This window comes from Echeneis naucrates, chromosome 21 (assembly GCF_900963305.1).
Source record: "Echeneis naucrates chromosome 21, fEcheNa1.1, whole genome shotgun sequence".
Classification (NCBI taxonomy): Eukaryota; Metazoa; Chordata; class Actinopteri; order Carangiformes; family Echeneidae; genus Echeneis; species Echeneis naucrates.
Window position 1 is genome coordinate 19161780 of NC_042531.1, and position 14990 is coordinate 19176769.

General features: G+C 41.7%; 1 protein-coding gene across 10 annotated transcripts in view; it reads right to left on the reverse strand.

The window, feature by feature from the left end:
- The window catches only part of tns1b (tensin 1b), a 155667-nt gene that overhangs the window by 80864 nt on the left and 59813 nt on the right, over window positions 1-14990 (reverse strand). Inside the window, exon 1 of one of the 10 annotated variants that reach the window (XM_029493022.1) lies at window positions 2270-2725. The exons of the other annotated variants lie outside the window; for them this stretch is intronic. Within the exon in view, the coding sequence (XP_029348882.1) occupies window positions 2270-2290 (21 nt within the window). The 5' untranslated portion in view covers window positions 2291-2725. Of the gene's footprint in view, window positions 1-2269; window positions 2726-14990 lie in introns of those variants that run through there. 10 annotated transcript variants of the gene reach the window in all.

Here is a 14990-nt window from a genome sequence, read left to right on the forward strand (position 1 = left end):
GGACCAAAATAAATTGGGGAAAACATTAATAAAAAATCTCTTGTACAGCAAAGAGTTAAACAAAGAGGTAAAGCTGCGTCTGCAAAGACTGACACACATACAGGGAAGGATTACATCAGCAGACGAGCATGACAATTCATGCTGGTGGTTTTTATGGTCCATGGACCACTGCCTTAGTCCTAATCCCCAAGACACACACACACACACACACACACACACACACATACAGAGTGACTCAACAGACACCTTCCCAAACTTCCCAGTCCTTCCATCTTGTCAGTCTTGACTGCATATGTGGTTGATTGTGTCTTAGGTTAGGCATCTATAGCATGATGACCTGTATAGAGGAGCGACAGGCTGTTGAGTGGAAAGCTGCCTCCCTAACAGATGCTAATGATGAAAAATGTCTCCTCTGAAATCCAGTCCGACACTGCCCAGCCAGGGGCATACACCATTCCCACACAAGCGGGAGTCATCATGGGTAATGGTGCTGGTCAGGCAGTACAGTGCCAAGGCATGGCTCCAAGGAATTCAGAGACACAGTGAAGTACTGTATGTGGAGAGGGGATCTGTCACACAGCGAACAGGAGCAGGCTCTGGCTCACACGTTATACAACTAAAGACAAATCTGATGTCAAACACTGGAGATTTGTATAAATACAACAGGATTCCACAGTACACACTGAGAGTGAACAAAATAAACTTAACTAAACTACATAATGTTGGCAGCGTATACATGATGTAATCCATATCCCGTGTTTACCACTTTTCCTCTTCACTAAAGTGGCAACAAGGCAACCAGCTATACTTTGCATGGCCAGACATCTAAACACTACCACAGGGTCCCAAAAAGACCAAAAAGGCCAAGACGCGCGTTAGTGTATAGTAATTGATTGGGAGCCCCTTCGGTAATAGGGCTCTTATACAAGGACACTGTACCCTGTGGTTTGTCAACTAAGATGGGTTATTTGGCCCTGCACACTCTTCATGATGGGAGTTATAAAGCAACAGGGCCCACACACAATTCACAGCGGGTGTGGAGTCGTTTCTCACCATTTCACTGAAGGATTTGATGGCAAATCCTTCAGACAGTGGATCCTTCCCATCGGTAGTGAAACACAGTATATTAACACACTGACCACAGGCACATCTGAGATGCAAAACCCACACAGAATAATGTGCCGCCGAGAGAACTACATACATACTAATCGCCCGCAACTGTGAGCGTGCGGTGCTATTTCACAAATCTGTTTAAGAACATGTCTTATGTGTTCACACTATGGCCTCATTTTTGTTCTCCCCAATTTGAAGCAAAGTGGAGGCAATTGTAGGTCATCCACTACATGCCAAAAATTCCCATCATGCTGTCAGGTTTTCTCACGCCTGGGGCCATTTTTTCTGGGCAACAACTTTTGCAAGGTCCTGTTGTGAAACACTGCAGCTCAGTTCATGGCTACAGACACACCAAGACTGAAATCGCTGGAACACACACACACACACACACACATTTTCTCTCTCACAAGCAGAGTCTGATGTACATTTGATAGCTGATGGTTAGATATCAATTTCTATCACAAATGTTTGTTGGTGTTGTGCATTGACCTCTGTCAGGGAAGAGAAGAAGTAGAAGAAGAAGGAGATGAAGAAGACGGGAAAAAAAGGAACTAGAGGAGGAGGAGGACAAGAGGAAGAAGAAGAAAAGAGTTATCTGAAAACAAGAGGACACCTCTGCCACGACGGTCATCCCAGCTATGACCATGGGCCACCAACCACAGAACATGGCAAGCTCAGGAGACCACACACAGAACCAGCAGTGCTTTACATTACATAAACACATACAGAATCTACTCTTAACACAACATACACAAAAGCTCATTTCTCTCTCTTACAGTACACACTTTCCTGTGACCCAAACCAGTTAAAGTGAACATGCAATAGAAGCAACACAATGTTCTGTGAATGCAAACATGTATGCACTAATACATGTCTCTCCTCCACATATTTTCCTACGAATGCACATAGAATCTGTAAATCTACGAAATGTATTCAAAACCACAATTACAGTAGAACATTAATGCGTTAACAATGCAGCACTATGTCATCTTACATACATGCCTGAAAACACACACGCACATCTGAGAGCACTTAAAGCTTTCTGCCTCTCCCTGCCAGTCATGCAAATCCACAATGCAGAGGGTTTTCTGTGAAACAGAACACAGTACAGCCAACTCTCGGGACAACCAGGAGCTGTTACAACCACACTGCTTACCTGAAACACTGCGGTGGCCATCCTGTGTGTGTTGTTGTTCTTGTGTGTGTGTTTGTGTGTGTCTTTTTTTTTTTTTGTCACTCTTTGGTTTCTCTTTGTCCAGCTGTGTTTCAGTGTTGCATCGTCCTTTCTGTTTCTCCCCCCCCTCCCCAAAAAATTCTGTGAAGCAGAGAGGTTGTCTCTGCGCTCCAACCAGATGGCTGGGGGAAAATCCACTCAGTTACCTTGGTGCAGCGCGGAGCTGGAGGAGTGTACAATGTGTAAGTGTCAGATAAAGAGCGAGCAAGAGGGAGAGAGAGAGAGAGTTGGTGTGTGTGTGTTTTTGTTTCAGGCTATTAGGTCTGGCTAGTCTCTCCCTCGCTCAGTCCTGCTCCAAGAAAACAAGCATAAAAATGTCTAAAGAGTCATCCCACAACTGGAGAAGGCGCAGTGCAGCATTCAGCGCTGAATAAGCAGGCAAAGTCTGGCCACAGGCTATAGCTATTTCCCTCTCGTTTGCTGCCTGGCTTTTCTCCTCCCTCTTGTTCATTCTATTTTCACCCTCCTCCCAGATGGGGAGACACATGAGTAATGAGAAAGGAGAAAAAATATTGAAGTGAATTTCCCAGGGAGATCAGGGGGAACGGGGCATGAGCTCAGGAAACAAAAGCACAGCTCTTTTCTTTCTCAGTCTCACTGTCTTTTTCTCAAACACACATACACACCACGCACAAACTCCTTCCTCGCAAGCTAATTCTTCATTCTCTCCTTGTTATCAGCTTCTCAAGTTACAGGTTAAATGTGAACCCCCACGACATCCACCCCACCCCATCTCTCCACCTATGCCCGCCTCCTGTCTCTTTCCCCCTCTCATCGACTTTCTCTCAAACACAGACACACACACAGACACACACATACACACACGCTCTACAGCTGCAGGGAGAGAGAAAGTACCATGAATGAAACCATTGACTTCATGGCAACTCCAAAGTCAAACAGCATCAGCAGCAGTGCAGAGATACATACTTATCAATCACTGCCTCTGTGTGTGTGTGTGTGTGTGTGTGTGTGTGTCTATGTGTGCGCGCATCACCACAACAATAAATGATGTTATGTGGATACCGAGAGTTAATCTCCAGCTCATTGGTATGAAGAGATTGACGGTAAAGTGAAGAATAAGAAAACATTACAAAGAACAATTCATTACAGAAAGGCAGTTAACCCTTCATTGATTGATACTCCTTTTATCAATGATCTAATTATTAAAGAACATAGTTCATACATTGAAGAAATAACCACACGCTAAACCTATAACTATGATACATGTATAATACATAATTATATGTATATGTATATACATACATACAGTAAATGTATAAATCATGAACTTTGTGGAAACATGTAAAACATTTGCTTCATGCTGTTATGAGTGTAGTGAGATCCTTTAAAACTGGTAACTGTTACAACAAACAGCTAACAAACAGCTCAGTGCTGAATGCTAACCTCCAACCGCAGCTCCGGTTATTTCTATCCCGAGATACAACACCTTTGCAGAGGAGGGTGCCATGGGGACCCACAGGACAGAGAGACTTGGCAGAGAAGCTGGCATGCAACCTCACACATGCCAACGATGCATTACAAAAGCAAGCTGACCGACCATCCAACTTCTGTCTGGAGGTTTTTGATTTGAAAACAAAGAGCTGCAATGACACACAGATTCAAGGGAAACAAAACACCGACATGTCCAATTGCCCACACACAGGCCAGAGTATAATCCAAGCTTTACAACTTTCAAGTCAACAATGTAGAAATGCATTTAACCAATTTATAAATAATCTGTATACCGATGTTGCAAGCACTGACAGTGACAGTGATGATGAAAAATGAAAAAAGGCAGAATTTGACTTTGTGTGGGAAGCTTCAGTTGAGTTGAGAGTAGGAATAGAAAAAGAGAGAGGGGAAGAATAGGGGAGATTAGACCTTGATGTAATATAAGTAATGGTTGCTCGTTTTAGTAATCTGGTGTGATTGATACCTGGAATAGAGAAAAACATTCTAACTGACAGCATGTTAATGACTTTGACACCTCAGACACAAAGCCGAAAACCAAATGAGACTGGATGGAAAGGTGAAATTATAGGAAACCATTGACTGACGCTTCAGCAGCGATGAGAACAACTGTAGGTCAGGTCAACATTCGTGATGGATCCATCACTACAAACACCTTTCACATTAGAGATAGAAATGCCAATTTTAACATGACATATTGACTACAGCAGTGAAGGAAGTCTGACTTGAGGGTCACTTGGATGGTAATGTAGCGCCAGCAGCTAATTTTCACAGATTGACATTGTGGCATTCATATTTGTTTCCGCTACCTCATCTGCTATTATCCGGTAGCAAACAAAGGGACATTACTGAGGAATGTTCTGTCCAAATTTGTAGCACATTAACTATTACGCCTCCACATGGAAAGAAGGGCCTTTCCCTTTGATGTTGTTCTGCAGTAATGACATGGAAGGTAGTTGTAAAAGGAACACCTTCAGCTCAAAGCCATGTTCTCCAGATGTCGGCCCTGTAAATGTTATTTAATTCTCTAATAATGACAAGGGCAGGGAAGGAAGGGAGGACTGGCAGAGACGTGATGGCATGGTTTATAGTAGCAAAGCAACACGCTTGTGTTTGTGTGATGCATACATTTAATGCAGGGAACGCGCTGAAGTGTGGGAGGCAGGAACTCCCCTTGTTCCCAAGTGTCTGTTTTTAACATCTGGGTATAGGTTAGTGTACATGGAGCTTGAATTGCATCCCTGTATGTTAATAATTATTCAGCATGGGAACATTATCTGTCTACATTTAGGGCTAATGTGTTTCTATTTGTCTCAACTGTTTCCTGCACCCTGGCTTTTATTATCATCAGGACCCTGTGAGTACTGTCTGGAATCAAACTACTGCTGTCACACACGACTGTCACAGACCACTGTCAGACTGTCAAGTCACTGCTCCTTCTGTCCTTCTACAGCCAGCGGTTAGTAACTTGATAAAGACATAAATCCGGATATGTAAATTGGTAGCAGGTCCATAAATCTTGAGAGTGAAGAGTTTTCCCGTTTTAATCTAAAAATCACATTAGCTCTTCCAGAAGAGTGCAGCAATAAGCCGAAAGATCAACAGTCCTATGCTTCGGATCAACAACAGTGAGAGAGGGGGAGAAATGATGAAGACACAAGAAGAAGAGAAGGAGAGCAAGAGAGAGGGAGGGGGGGGGGGAGTGAGAGAGCGAAAGAAATAAAGAAGACAGTCTGGGTGAGGTCCAGTTTCACAAGTCTGACTCAGGCTTTCCCAAGAAACAGCAGAGCGGAGCAGATCACTGTTGTTCATCAATAACGCCCATGCAGCGTTGTGAGATGAGCTGAATGGTCATGATTAGGCAGCAGGTGCTCAGACACAGTGGAATCAGGCACAGCATGGAGAATGTGTAACTGCGAATCAAAGGACAGGGATGGAGATATGTGGCGTCTCCAGACTCCCTCCAGTATGTTGACATTAGGTCAGAACAGCTGCTACAGTGGTCAGAAGTGTTTAGTGAAGGCAGAAGAGAAGGAGCACGCTCAGAACAGCTCCTCAAAAGAGGTTTAAAATTTCGTTTTTTGGGGACACTGGCTGCATTGCATGAAAGGAAGCGTAATGTAATGTATGTCCTGCCCTGAATTCATTTCTGCCATCACTCTTTCCTGCATGTCTTTGGCTCATTGTTGACATTCTTTCCAGCAACTCTTGATTACTCCATCATGTGAAAGGCTGGGCGTTACTGTTTGTTTTCTCTGCTGTATCTATGCACATGTTGCTACCATGCAGTTACTAAATACATGGCCATAAGCCACTGCTCCTTCTGCAAGCCATATGTCTGCGCACAGGAACGAGAAGAGCCGACAGCCAATCATGTTTGGTTCTCATGGCGTAAGTTAGGATTAAAATTAAAGTGGTACCGATCAATGCTGTGTTCACAACAGAAGGTTGTCACACAGTTCTATCACCTGGCTGAGAGGGGCGCTTTATCATCTTCCAGCTCATTGTCTTGGTGTCACAGCCCAACAGCTTTGATTTTCATTTCAGTTTCGCTGCTCTCACCTGCAGGTGGTCTGAAAAATGACTCTGGTGAAAACTTTGCCCTGTGCAAATAGACAAATATTTTTCAGCGTGTTAGTCATGACCACTTTATGAAGTGATGCCATGTTAATGTTGTGTTTACAGCCTGTTCCCACACCCCCAAGCGGACAAGAAGCAATTAATGCAGACAGAAAGTTGCCTTGAAGTTCTCCCAAATCCTGCATCACCTGGAACAGCTCAGCATATTTCTGCAATTTCTGCAGCTGCACCATTTCTGATTCTGTTAGAGCCCTCAAATAAGAGCCCATGTGATTTACCCCATGCTCGTCCTGTTGTTGAACTCCTGTAATTGTTTGCTGTCATAAGGAGCAGGACAGAGCAGCAAGCATGTGTTCTGTCCTGTGACTGCTAATTTAGTTAGCTTTAGAGCTGTTGACTGGCCCCGTATGTGATTAGACTAAACTACTCACTTATCTTTGACGGTTATATGACCTGGACATGGCTTTTGTGTGTTTTCTTGACAAGAGCCCACAGCACCCCCTTCAGCCCCACTGCTATTGTAACTCTGCCGGGCCACTCAAATTGGAGGGAAGTTGTTAATGTTTTTGCTGCTTCAATAAAAAGCTGACGTCTTTGAAATTTCACTTGCAGCCTTTGGCGCTTAAAAGAACAGTGCGTTGCCTGCATTTGTCTCTCTCTGTGAATTATTCACGAGGAAGTCATTTGTGAGATTATACCTAAGACCAAGAACACCTGGAAATGACATATTAATGAGCGCAAAAACAGTTTGCAGCAGGAGAAGCAGCTTAACATATTATTAAAGCTTAAGCCAGACCCATGCCAGTTAGTGTTACAAAGTGAAAATGAACTTGCATCGGCGTTCCACAGGAATTACTGTGGAGTCAAACCCAACAATGGAATGGCAGGTATCTCTTCTGCCAGTGTCGGCAAAAACTGGAATCCCTAATGTCTCCTCTTTCCTGCGCCAAAATTAGGGCGCTATAATATCTCCAAGACCATGAAAGAGCTTAGCTGGTGCTCGGTCACTGTGACAAAGCTTCCAACTCCAGTCTGTATGATAAATCAGCCCTGTAGCAATGTGTGGTATCCGAGGAAAGTCACTGGAATGGAGGATGTGGTTAATCGCGCTAAATGATCTTTACAGCCGAAGCATTTAAAAACTATGTATGAGGCAGAATGTTTGAGGACAGAAAACACTTTCTGAGACATTTCAGTTTAATTCCTCGGAAGCTGTGGAAGTTAGAAGTTAAAAGTAGAATGTTAAGAAATGTTAAGTCAAAGATCAAGGACAACAACATAACACAATCCTCAGAGTTGGGAGGGATTCACTTTTGGTTCAAGTGGACACTTGCTTGACCTTGAAACAAGGTCCAACAGTTGAAGGACCTTGTACATAAAGCTGATGGTGGCCACCGGATACGGCTTAAAGTTATAAATCCAAACTTTGTTTACCAGGTGAGATGAGGGCCAGATGTTCCCTCTAAAGAATCCACCTCACACGTGTTGGATACACACTACTCAAGGGTAATAAATAATACAAGATGGATGGTCAATTTTACTCACAGCTGGAATTTATATTCAGGTGATTGCTGAGAAATGTTAAAAATGTTGGGAGAGATAGCCACCGACAGGCACTCAGTATAACAGCTTTTTCTCCTGAAATTAAGGGTACAAACATACACTTATTCTCAAAGCAACTAACCAGTGTTGAACACTGCACTCTACTCCATCATTTAAGTCAAAGTATAGCTCCTCCTGTTCAAACGTTATTTCTACGCAAAGAAAAGTTGTTTGGTCTAATGTTGAGTTGAAGGACAAGCAATTGCTTTTCAAATGTCCATTTTTATGGCAATTTTATGTTATATCATTCCACATTGTCACTCCACACCTGCTGAAGCACTGACTGACAATAGATTCTGGAGAATATGAGCTGTGATACAACGCTGATAAAAATAGCCAGAAGTCATATGACCTACCACAGAATGAAAGCAACAACTAAAATGACATGTTTTTTTTTTTTTTTTAAGAGTTCATCTGGAAATAAATAAAACTTACATACCTCAAATGTACGTACGACAGAAATATAGTCACAGTAAAAAGAACAATATGTATCTTTAAAATGCAGTGAGGTAAATGTCATTAGTTTCCAAAAAGAAACACTTTACAGAAGTAAAATACAGATAATTGAATTGTCCCAACAGTGTAGTGCAGTGAGCTACATTGAGGGCTCATGAGCTAAACTGTTGGGACTGAAAACTATAATAACTAATATAATGCAATCTAATTATAATCTACACACTCTGAAGCATGAAATCATTCAATGGCAGCTCAAGAATCTGTGTTATTAAGAGTGTTACCACATACAGAAATGCAAAGGCGTGCATTTACAGTTTGACACTTGGCATACATGATGAGTTAAATTAGAACATGTCCATCAATAAAAGAACCCTGACTGAAACAGGGTTAGGGTTAGGGTTAGGGTTGTGTTCACTTGGAGGAAGTACAGCGCTCACAAATAACAAATCTGAAATAACAAGCAAAGACAATGGAAAGCATCCAACACAAAGAAATTTGATTTTTCTCAAAACACATATTCTGAGAAGTCAGAAGCTGGGAAAAACGAAAACAAACGCTTCATCTGTTCAGTGCAGAGAATGAAAAAAAAAAAAAAACTTTGCTTCCACCAACCTCTTTACTCATCTGCTCAGACCAGGAGGCAGAGCTGCAGTTTAACACTCTTCCCAGCGCCTCAGTCACAGCAGTTGCCTCCCCAGAATAGAATAGAACTAATCTCTACAGCAACCGTGTCTAAAAACGAGAAATTAAAACTATCACCAATTTGGATCTAAATATTACAAAAATGAAATGTGGAATATTGAACATTAGATGATCTGATCACTGATCATGTTATGGATTTATCCTGTATCACTGACACCTGGCTGCAGCAGAATGAGTCAGTTAGAATAAACGAACCTACACCCCCCACTCATGTTAACTTTCATACCCCAGGTCAAGGACGAGGACTGGCTGTGATATTTCACTCCAGCTTATGAATCAATCCTAGACCAAAGTCTGGTTATAGATCATTTGAAAGACTTACCCATCCACCTGGTCCTTACTCTGTTTTTTTATCAGAGTTCTCTGAGCTCCGATTAATACTTAATACAGATAAAAACATTGTAGTGAGGGATTTCAATATTCATGTAGATGTTGTCAGTGACAGCCTTGGCTCTGCATTTAAGTCATTACTGGACTGTTGGCTTTTTCCAATGCGTGAATAAACCCACTCACTGTTTCAATCACACCCTGGATCTGGTGTTAACATATGACATTGAAATTGACCAATTAATAATATTTCCTAATAGCCCTCTTCTCTCTGAGTTTACCATAAATGGCTGCAAAGCCTCTGGGAATAAATTCAGCTATAGCAGATGTTTATCTGAAAATCCCGTGGCCAAATTTAAGGAGAATATTCAAACATCATTTGCCAAACTGACAAGTGTAAAGTCAATAGAGGACTTCTTCCCTCCACAGACTGATCACCTTGTGATTAGCACTATGGCCTCATTGTGTTCAAATCTTCATTCCGTGGCTCCTCTGAAAAAGAAAGTAATGAAACAAAGGAGGCTGGCACCTTGATACTGCCCTCAAATTTGTGCCTTAAAGCAAAATTGGAAAGGAAATGGTGGACCAGCAATGCAGATGAATTCTACTCAGCCTGGAAAGAAAGCTTAAAAACATAATTAAAAAAAAAAGCTCTTTGCATAACCAGAAGCTCGTTCTATTCAGCATTGGTAGAAGAAAACCAGAACAATCCCAGGTTTGTCTTCAGTGCCATAGCCAGGCTGACAGAGTCAGAGCTCAGTGGAACCATTGATTCCTTTGGTTCTTAGCAGTGATGATTTTATGGTCTTTTTTACTAATAAAATCAGAACAATTAGAGACAAAATTCAACAGCTTTTAGCTTTTGGCAGTGGTCCACTATCAAATGCAGCAGCCTCTCAATCAACAACACCGGCTTTGTATTTGGAATCTTTTTCACTTTTAACTCGCTAATCACTATTTTTTTCATGGGGCCACATGAGAACCAAAAAATATTATGGAGGGCCGGACCAAAAGGTTGAACTAAATTCTACATTATATTAATTGTATTTCTTTACTAAAAAAAAGCAGTAAATTGCGTTTTTGATATGTTGCTAAGACTGGTAAGAATATGTGTTATGAGCAATAAAAAAAGAGAGGTTTTCTTAGGAAAAAATTGCATTTACTCAATAACAGTTCCCAAAAAAATGGTTAACAAAATGTGAACGTTTGTGATTCATAATATTAGTGATCATTTTCAGTCACATTCACCCCAAAATGCATTTTGAGTTTCATGTATGGCTGGAAAGAAGCTTTCTAAAGACATCATATTCACGCCATTTCAGCATCAGTCAAGTTTTTCTAATTCCCTGCACGTTGTGTCTCGTAATGCTGACTCAAATTGCAATGCTTAAACACGCCATTCTGGTCTCTGCAAACCAAATACACCGTTTTACCTCTGACTTCAGTAAATAAATACCTGGCAGTCCATATTTTGTTGAAAGCCCTGCATTCGGTATCTACCTTTCTTTTTTTTCGTTGACATTTTAGGGGCTAAAGTCGTCATGTGACCTGCTTGTGACAACGTCAATTCAGTAACGCACATTGCTTTACCTGTACGTGCCGTAAATAAAAACACGACCCGAACCAACCGCTAACCCTAACCCTCCATACATGAGGTAAAATAAGAAAATATGTTAAATGCCCAGGTCTGATCTAAGCCATCGACTTGTCTTTACCTACCAGGCTTGTTAAAGATGTTTTTTCCACTAATTAACATGTTTTTTCTGGATCTGACGAATGTGAGTTTATCTCTTGGTAATGTACCGCAGCCTTTCAAGACTGCTGTTATTAAACCTCGCCTGAAAAGACCTGAAGTTTTGACCCAATCCAGATGTTTTGGATAATTATAGACCCATATCTAACCTCCCTTTCATTTCCAAAATTCTTGAAAAAGCAGTTGCAAACCAAATATGTGAACATCTGCATAGGAATGGCTTGTGTGAAAATTTTCAGTCAGGTTTTAGAGTAAATCATAGCACAGAAACAGAGCTGATAAAAGTTACCAACAACTTTGGAATGTCAATTTTCAGTATCAATTTCCACTGTCATGCAGATGATACTCCAGCCAACTGAAACTCTCAAACCAATCGGACTTCAGGCATATCTTACAGACACAAAGACCTGGATGACCTAAAACATTTTACTTCTGAACTCTGACAAAACTGAATTTATTGTATTTGGCCACAAAGCATTATCATGTTACCAGTCTGGATGGCATTACTGTGCCCTCCAATTCCACTGTTAGGAATCTTGGAGTCATTTTTGATCAGGACATGTCATTTGTCCCTCATATAAAATAATTCTCTTGGACAGCCAACTTTAACAGATCAAAGATCAAAGACATCCTGTCTCAGGAGGATGCAGAAAAACCAGTTCATGTATTTGTTACCTAAAGACTGGACTGCAGTTCTCTGAAAAGCCTTCAGTTGAGTCAGAACGCTGCTGCACGAATAGTAACAGGAACTAGAGAAAGAGATGACGTTTCTCCTGTGCTGGCGTCTCTTCATTGGCTCCCAGTAAAATTCAGAGTAGAGTTCAGCATCCTTCTCCTAACAGACAAAGCTCTTAATGACCAAGCTCCATCATAACTCAGAGAGCTCATAGTTCCTTATTGTCCCAGTAGGTCACTCCACTCTCTGGATGTAGGTGTTTTGTGGTTCCTGGAGTCTCAGAGAATAAATCAGCAGGCAGATCTTTCAGCTATTAGGCTCTTCTTCTATGGAACCAACTCCCAATATCGGTCCGGGGGGGCGGACTGACAGCTTTAAGATCAGGCTGAAAACCTTCCTTAATGACAAAGTCTACAGGTGCTGAATCATCTCTGCTCCATGTTCCTGCTCAGGAGTTACCTTTAGTTATCGTGACACACTACAACTCACTTCCCATTGTAACCTCTTCTTCTCCCCTGCTCATAATAGTTACTAGAGCACATTTAGATCTACTAGATCTACTTTAGATCTACTAGGTTTCACTGTATGTTTTGTATTTTCCATGGCATCTTTTTCCTCCTGTTCTCGTTCTCCTTCCATCCCTCTACTGAGTCTCCCCTCCTCTCCTTCCTGCTCCCTCTCTGCTTCTCTCTCTCTCTCTCTCTCTCAACCCAACCAGTCGAGGCAGATGGCTGCCCCCCCTCAGCCCGGTTCTATTCGAGGTTTCTGCCTCTTAAAGCAGGTTTTTTTCTTGCCACTGTCACAAAGTGTTTTCTCTTGGAGGGATTTGTTGGGTCCCTTTAACAACTCCATAAAGAGTTTGGTCTAGAACTGCTCCCTGTGTAAAGTGCCTTGACATAACTTTGTTATGATTTGGCGCTGTAAATTAATTTGATTTGATTTGATGTGATTGGATCTGTGCTGGAACATAGTAGTCTTTGAACAGACTTGACAGGGAACAGAGGATCACTGTAATCCAATAGGTTCTAGACAACAACTCTTTAACAGTCCACAGTAGGGAAACTGGCTAAAGTGTAGGACCATGACTTTTCAAAAAACATGTCAGTCAACAGGTACACTTAAATCCATTAAGAATGAAAGAGAAGAATATTATGATAAAAGGGAAACTCTGCCTCACTGACTTCCAGCACAAAGCAAAACATTTTTTAAGGCAGATTCAGCTCAGTGTCTCCACAAAGCAGAGCTCACAAATTCCACCAAAACTACTGATGCTGCAGGTTTTGAATCGTAGGTGCAGAGCGGGAGCTTCTACTACAGCTACTATTACACTGTATGACTGAAATTAGCGTGAGCAGACTGTAAGCTCTTAAGCAGTCTGAGGTTTTACCTTTCCTCAGTGCTTTCAGTGCAGGACAGTTGGGAAAATCCCAGACATCCTGCCCGAGTTTGAATGAAGGCGTGTAAAGATGTGAAAGAGTTACGCAAATAGAGAAGGAAAGCTACTCCATACAAAGTACAAGGATTTAAAAAAAAATTCTTTAAAATGTAATCTCATACACCCCTTCCTGGCTCATTCTCACCAAGAAGCGAAATTTTACTGACAAGATTGAAAGCATTTTTTACATCCAGCTGTGAGTAAACACAACTCAAACAACACACTTGTGTTTACACACAGGTCTGACCATTTGTTGGCAGTGGCCAGGTTAAATATGGGCTGCATATTATTCTCAGACAGAGATTTGGAACTGTAGAGTGTACATGGGAGAGCTGTCCCAGCTTATCCAGCCAATCAGACTGTACATGACTGACAGAACACTGGTTTGCAGTGTAGTGTTGGTCTCGCAGGTCTGACTGTGTGCCAGCAGCCATCAGGCTCGACCCCGTCATGGTCACTCCCTTGTTTTTCATCTCAAGCTAGTTAGCAAATTGCTTCCTGCCAAAGCAGATGACATTTTAGGCTGAATTGTTTAGAGAAGGAAATGTTGCTGTGATTTTTGGAGATTGAAAGTTTCGCTTTTGTGTGTAAAGACACTGTGAGGGTGTAACGTCTTATCCCACAGACTTGACCTCTGGCTTCCCAAAATTCAAAATGTTATTGACAAACCATGTCATCTGCACTTTCATTCATTACACTTTGTTCCTTAAAATAAGGACATGAGAAGTTTAACTCAGCCATTGTGGAAACAGGAAAAATGGCACTTCCTACCATATACAGTACAGGCCGAAAGTTTGGACACACCTTCTCATTCAAATGAATAGGAAAGTGTGTCCAAACGTTTGGCCTGTACTGTATTTAGGGTTTAAATTTATCCTCCATAAACTCTGTTCACACAGTTGAATTTGGAACTGCAATGAATGCATCACCCACATCTGCATTCCCACAGAAATCTAAATTAAATGTTTTCCTATTGAGTTCATGGTCTCAATCTTTAGTTTCAAGTCTTCAATACAATGTGATGTTCCCATTAAGAGGAAAATGGGGGCGTGGCTACTGGGTGACTGACATACAGCGACCTGCCTGAAATCAGGACAGAGTGCAGAACAGGTCAGATCAAGCCTTCACTCCTCAGCTCCACTATGGTTTCTTCTGATTTCACCTCCAGCGGGTGGCAAAATATTCAATGGAATAAGTGGCAATTATGCTTTACAAATTACAGCAGATAGACGGGCAAAAACACTCAGTCGTAATTCCTAAAAAAAATGGTGGTAAACTGTTGTGGATCAGTTGTTTTGGCCAGTGCTCTAGCTCATGCTGGAAAAAGCCACCATGAGCACATGTATGTCAATGAGTTTGATTTAAAAGTCCAAAGTCCACACCTCATATTTAGCATGGCCCGTCTGCCCCTGGCATTTCCTGTGAGTAAAGGAGGGAGAGGGCAAAGCCGGCTAGTGGCGCCCATTTAAATAATGGTTACCATATGAAGGGTGTGTGTGTGTGTACATTATATATATATATATATATAGGTGCTCATTTTTATGTGTGCGTGCTCCCATACATCCACAAATTCTACAGAAAACTGCGTGTGGCAGCTGTAAAGTTACACAAAAAAAAAAATCTGTTTTTGCCTCACTATTCT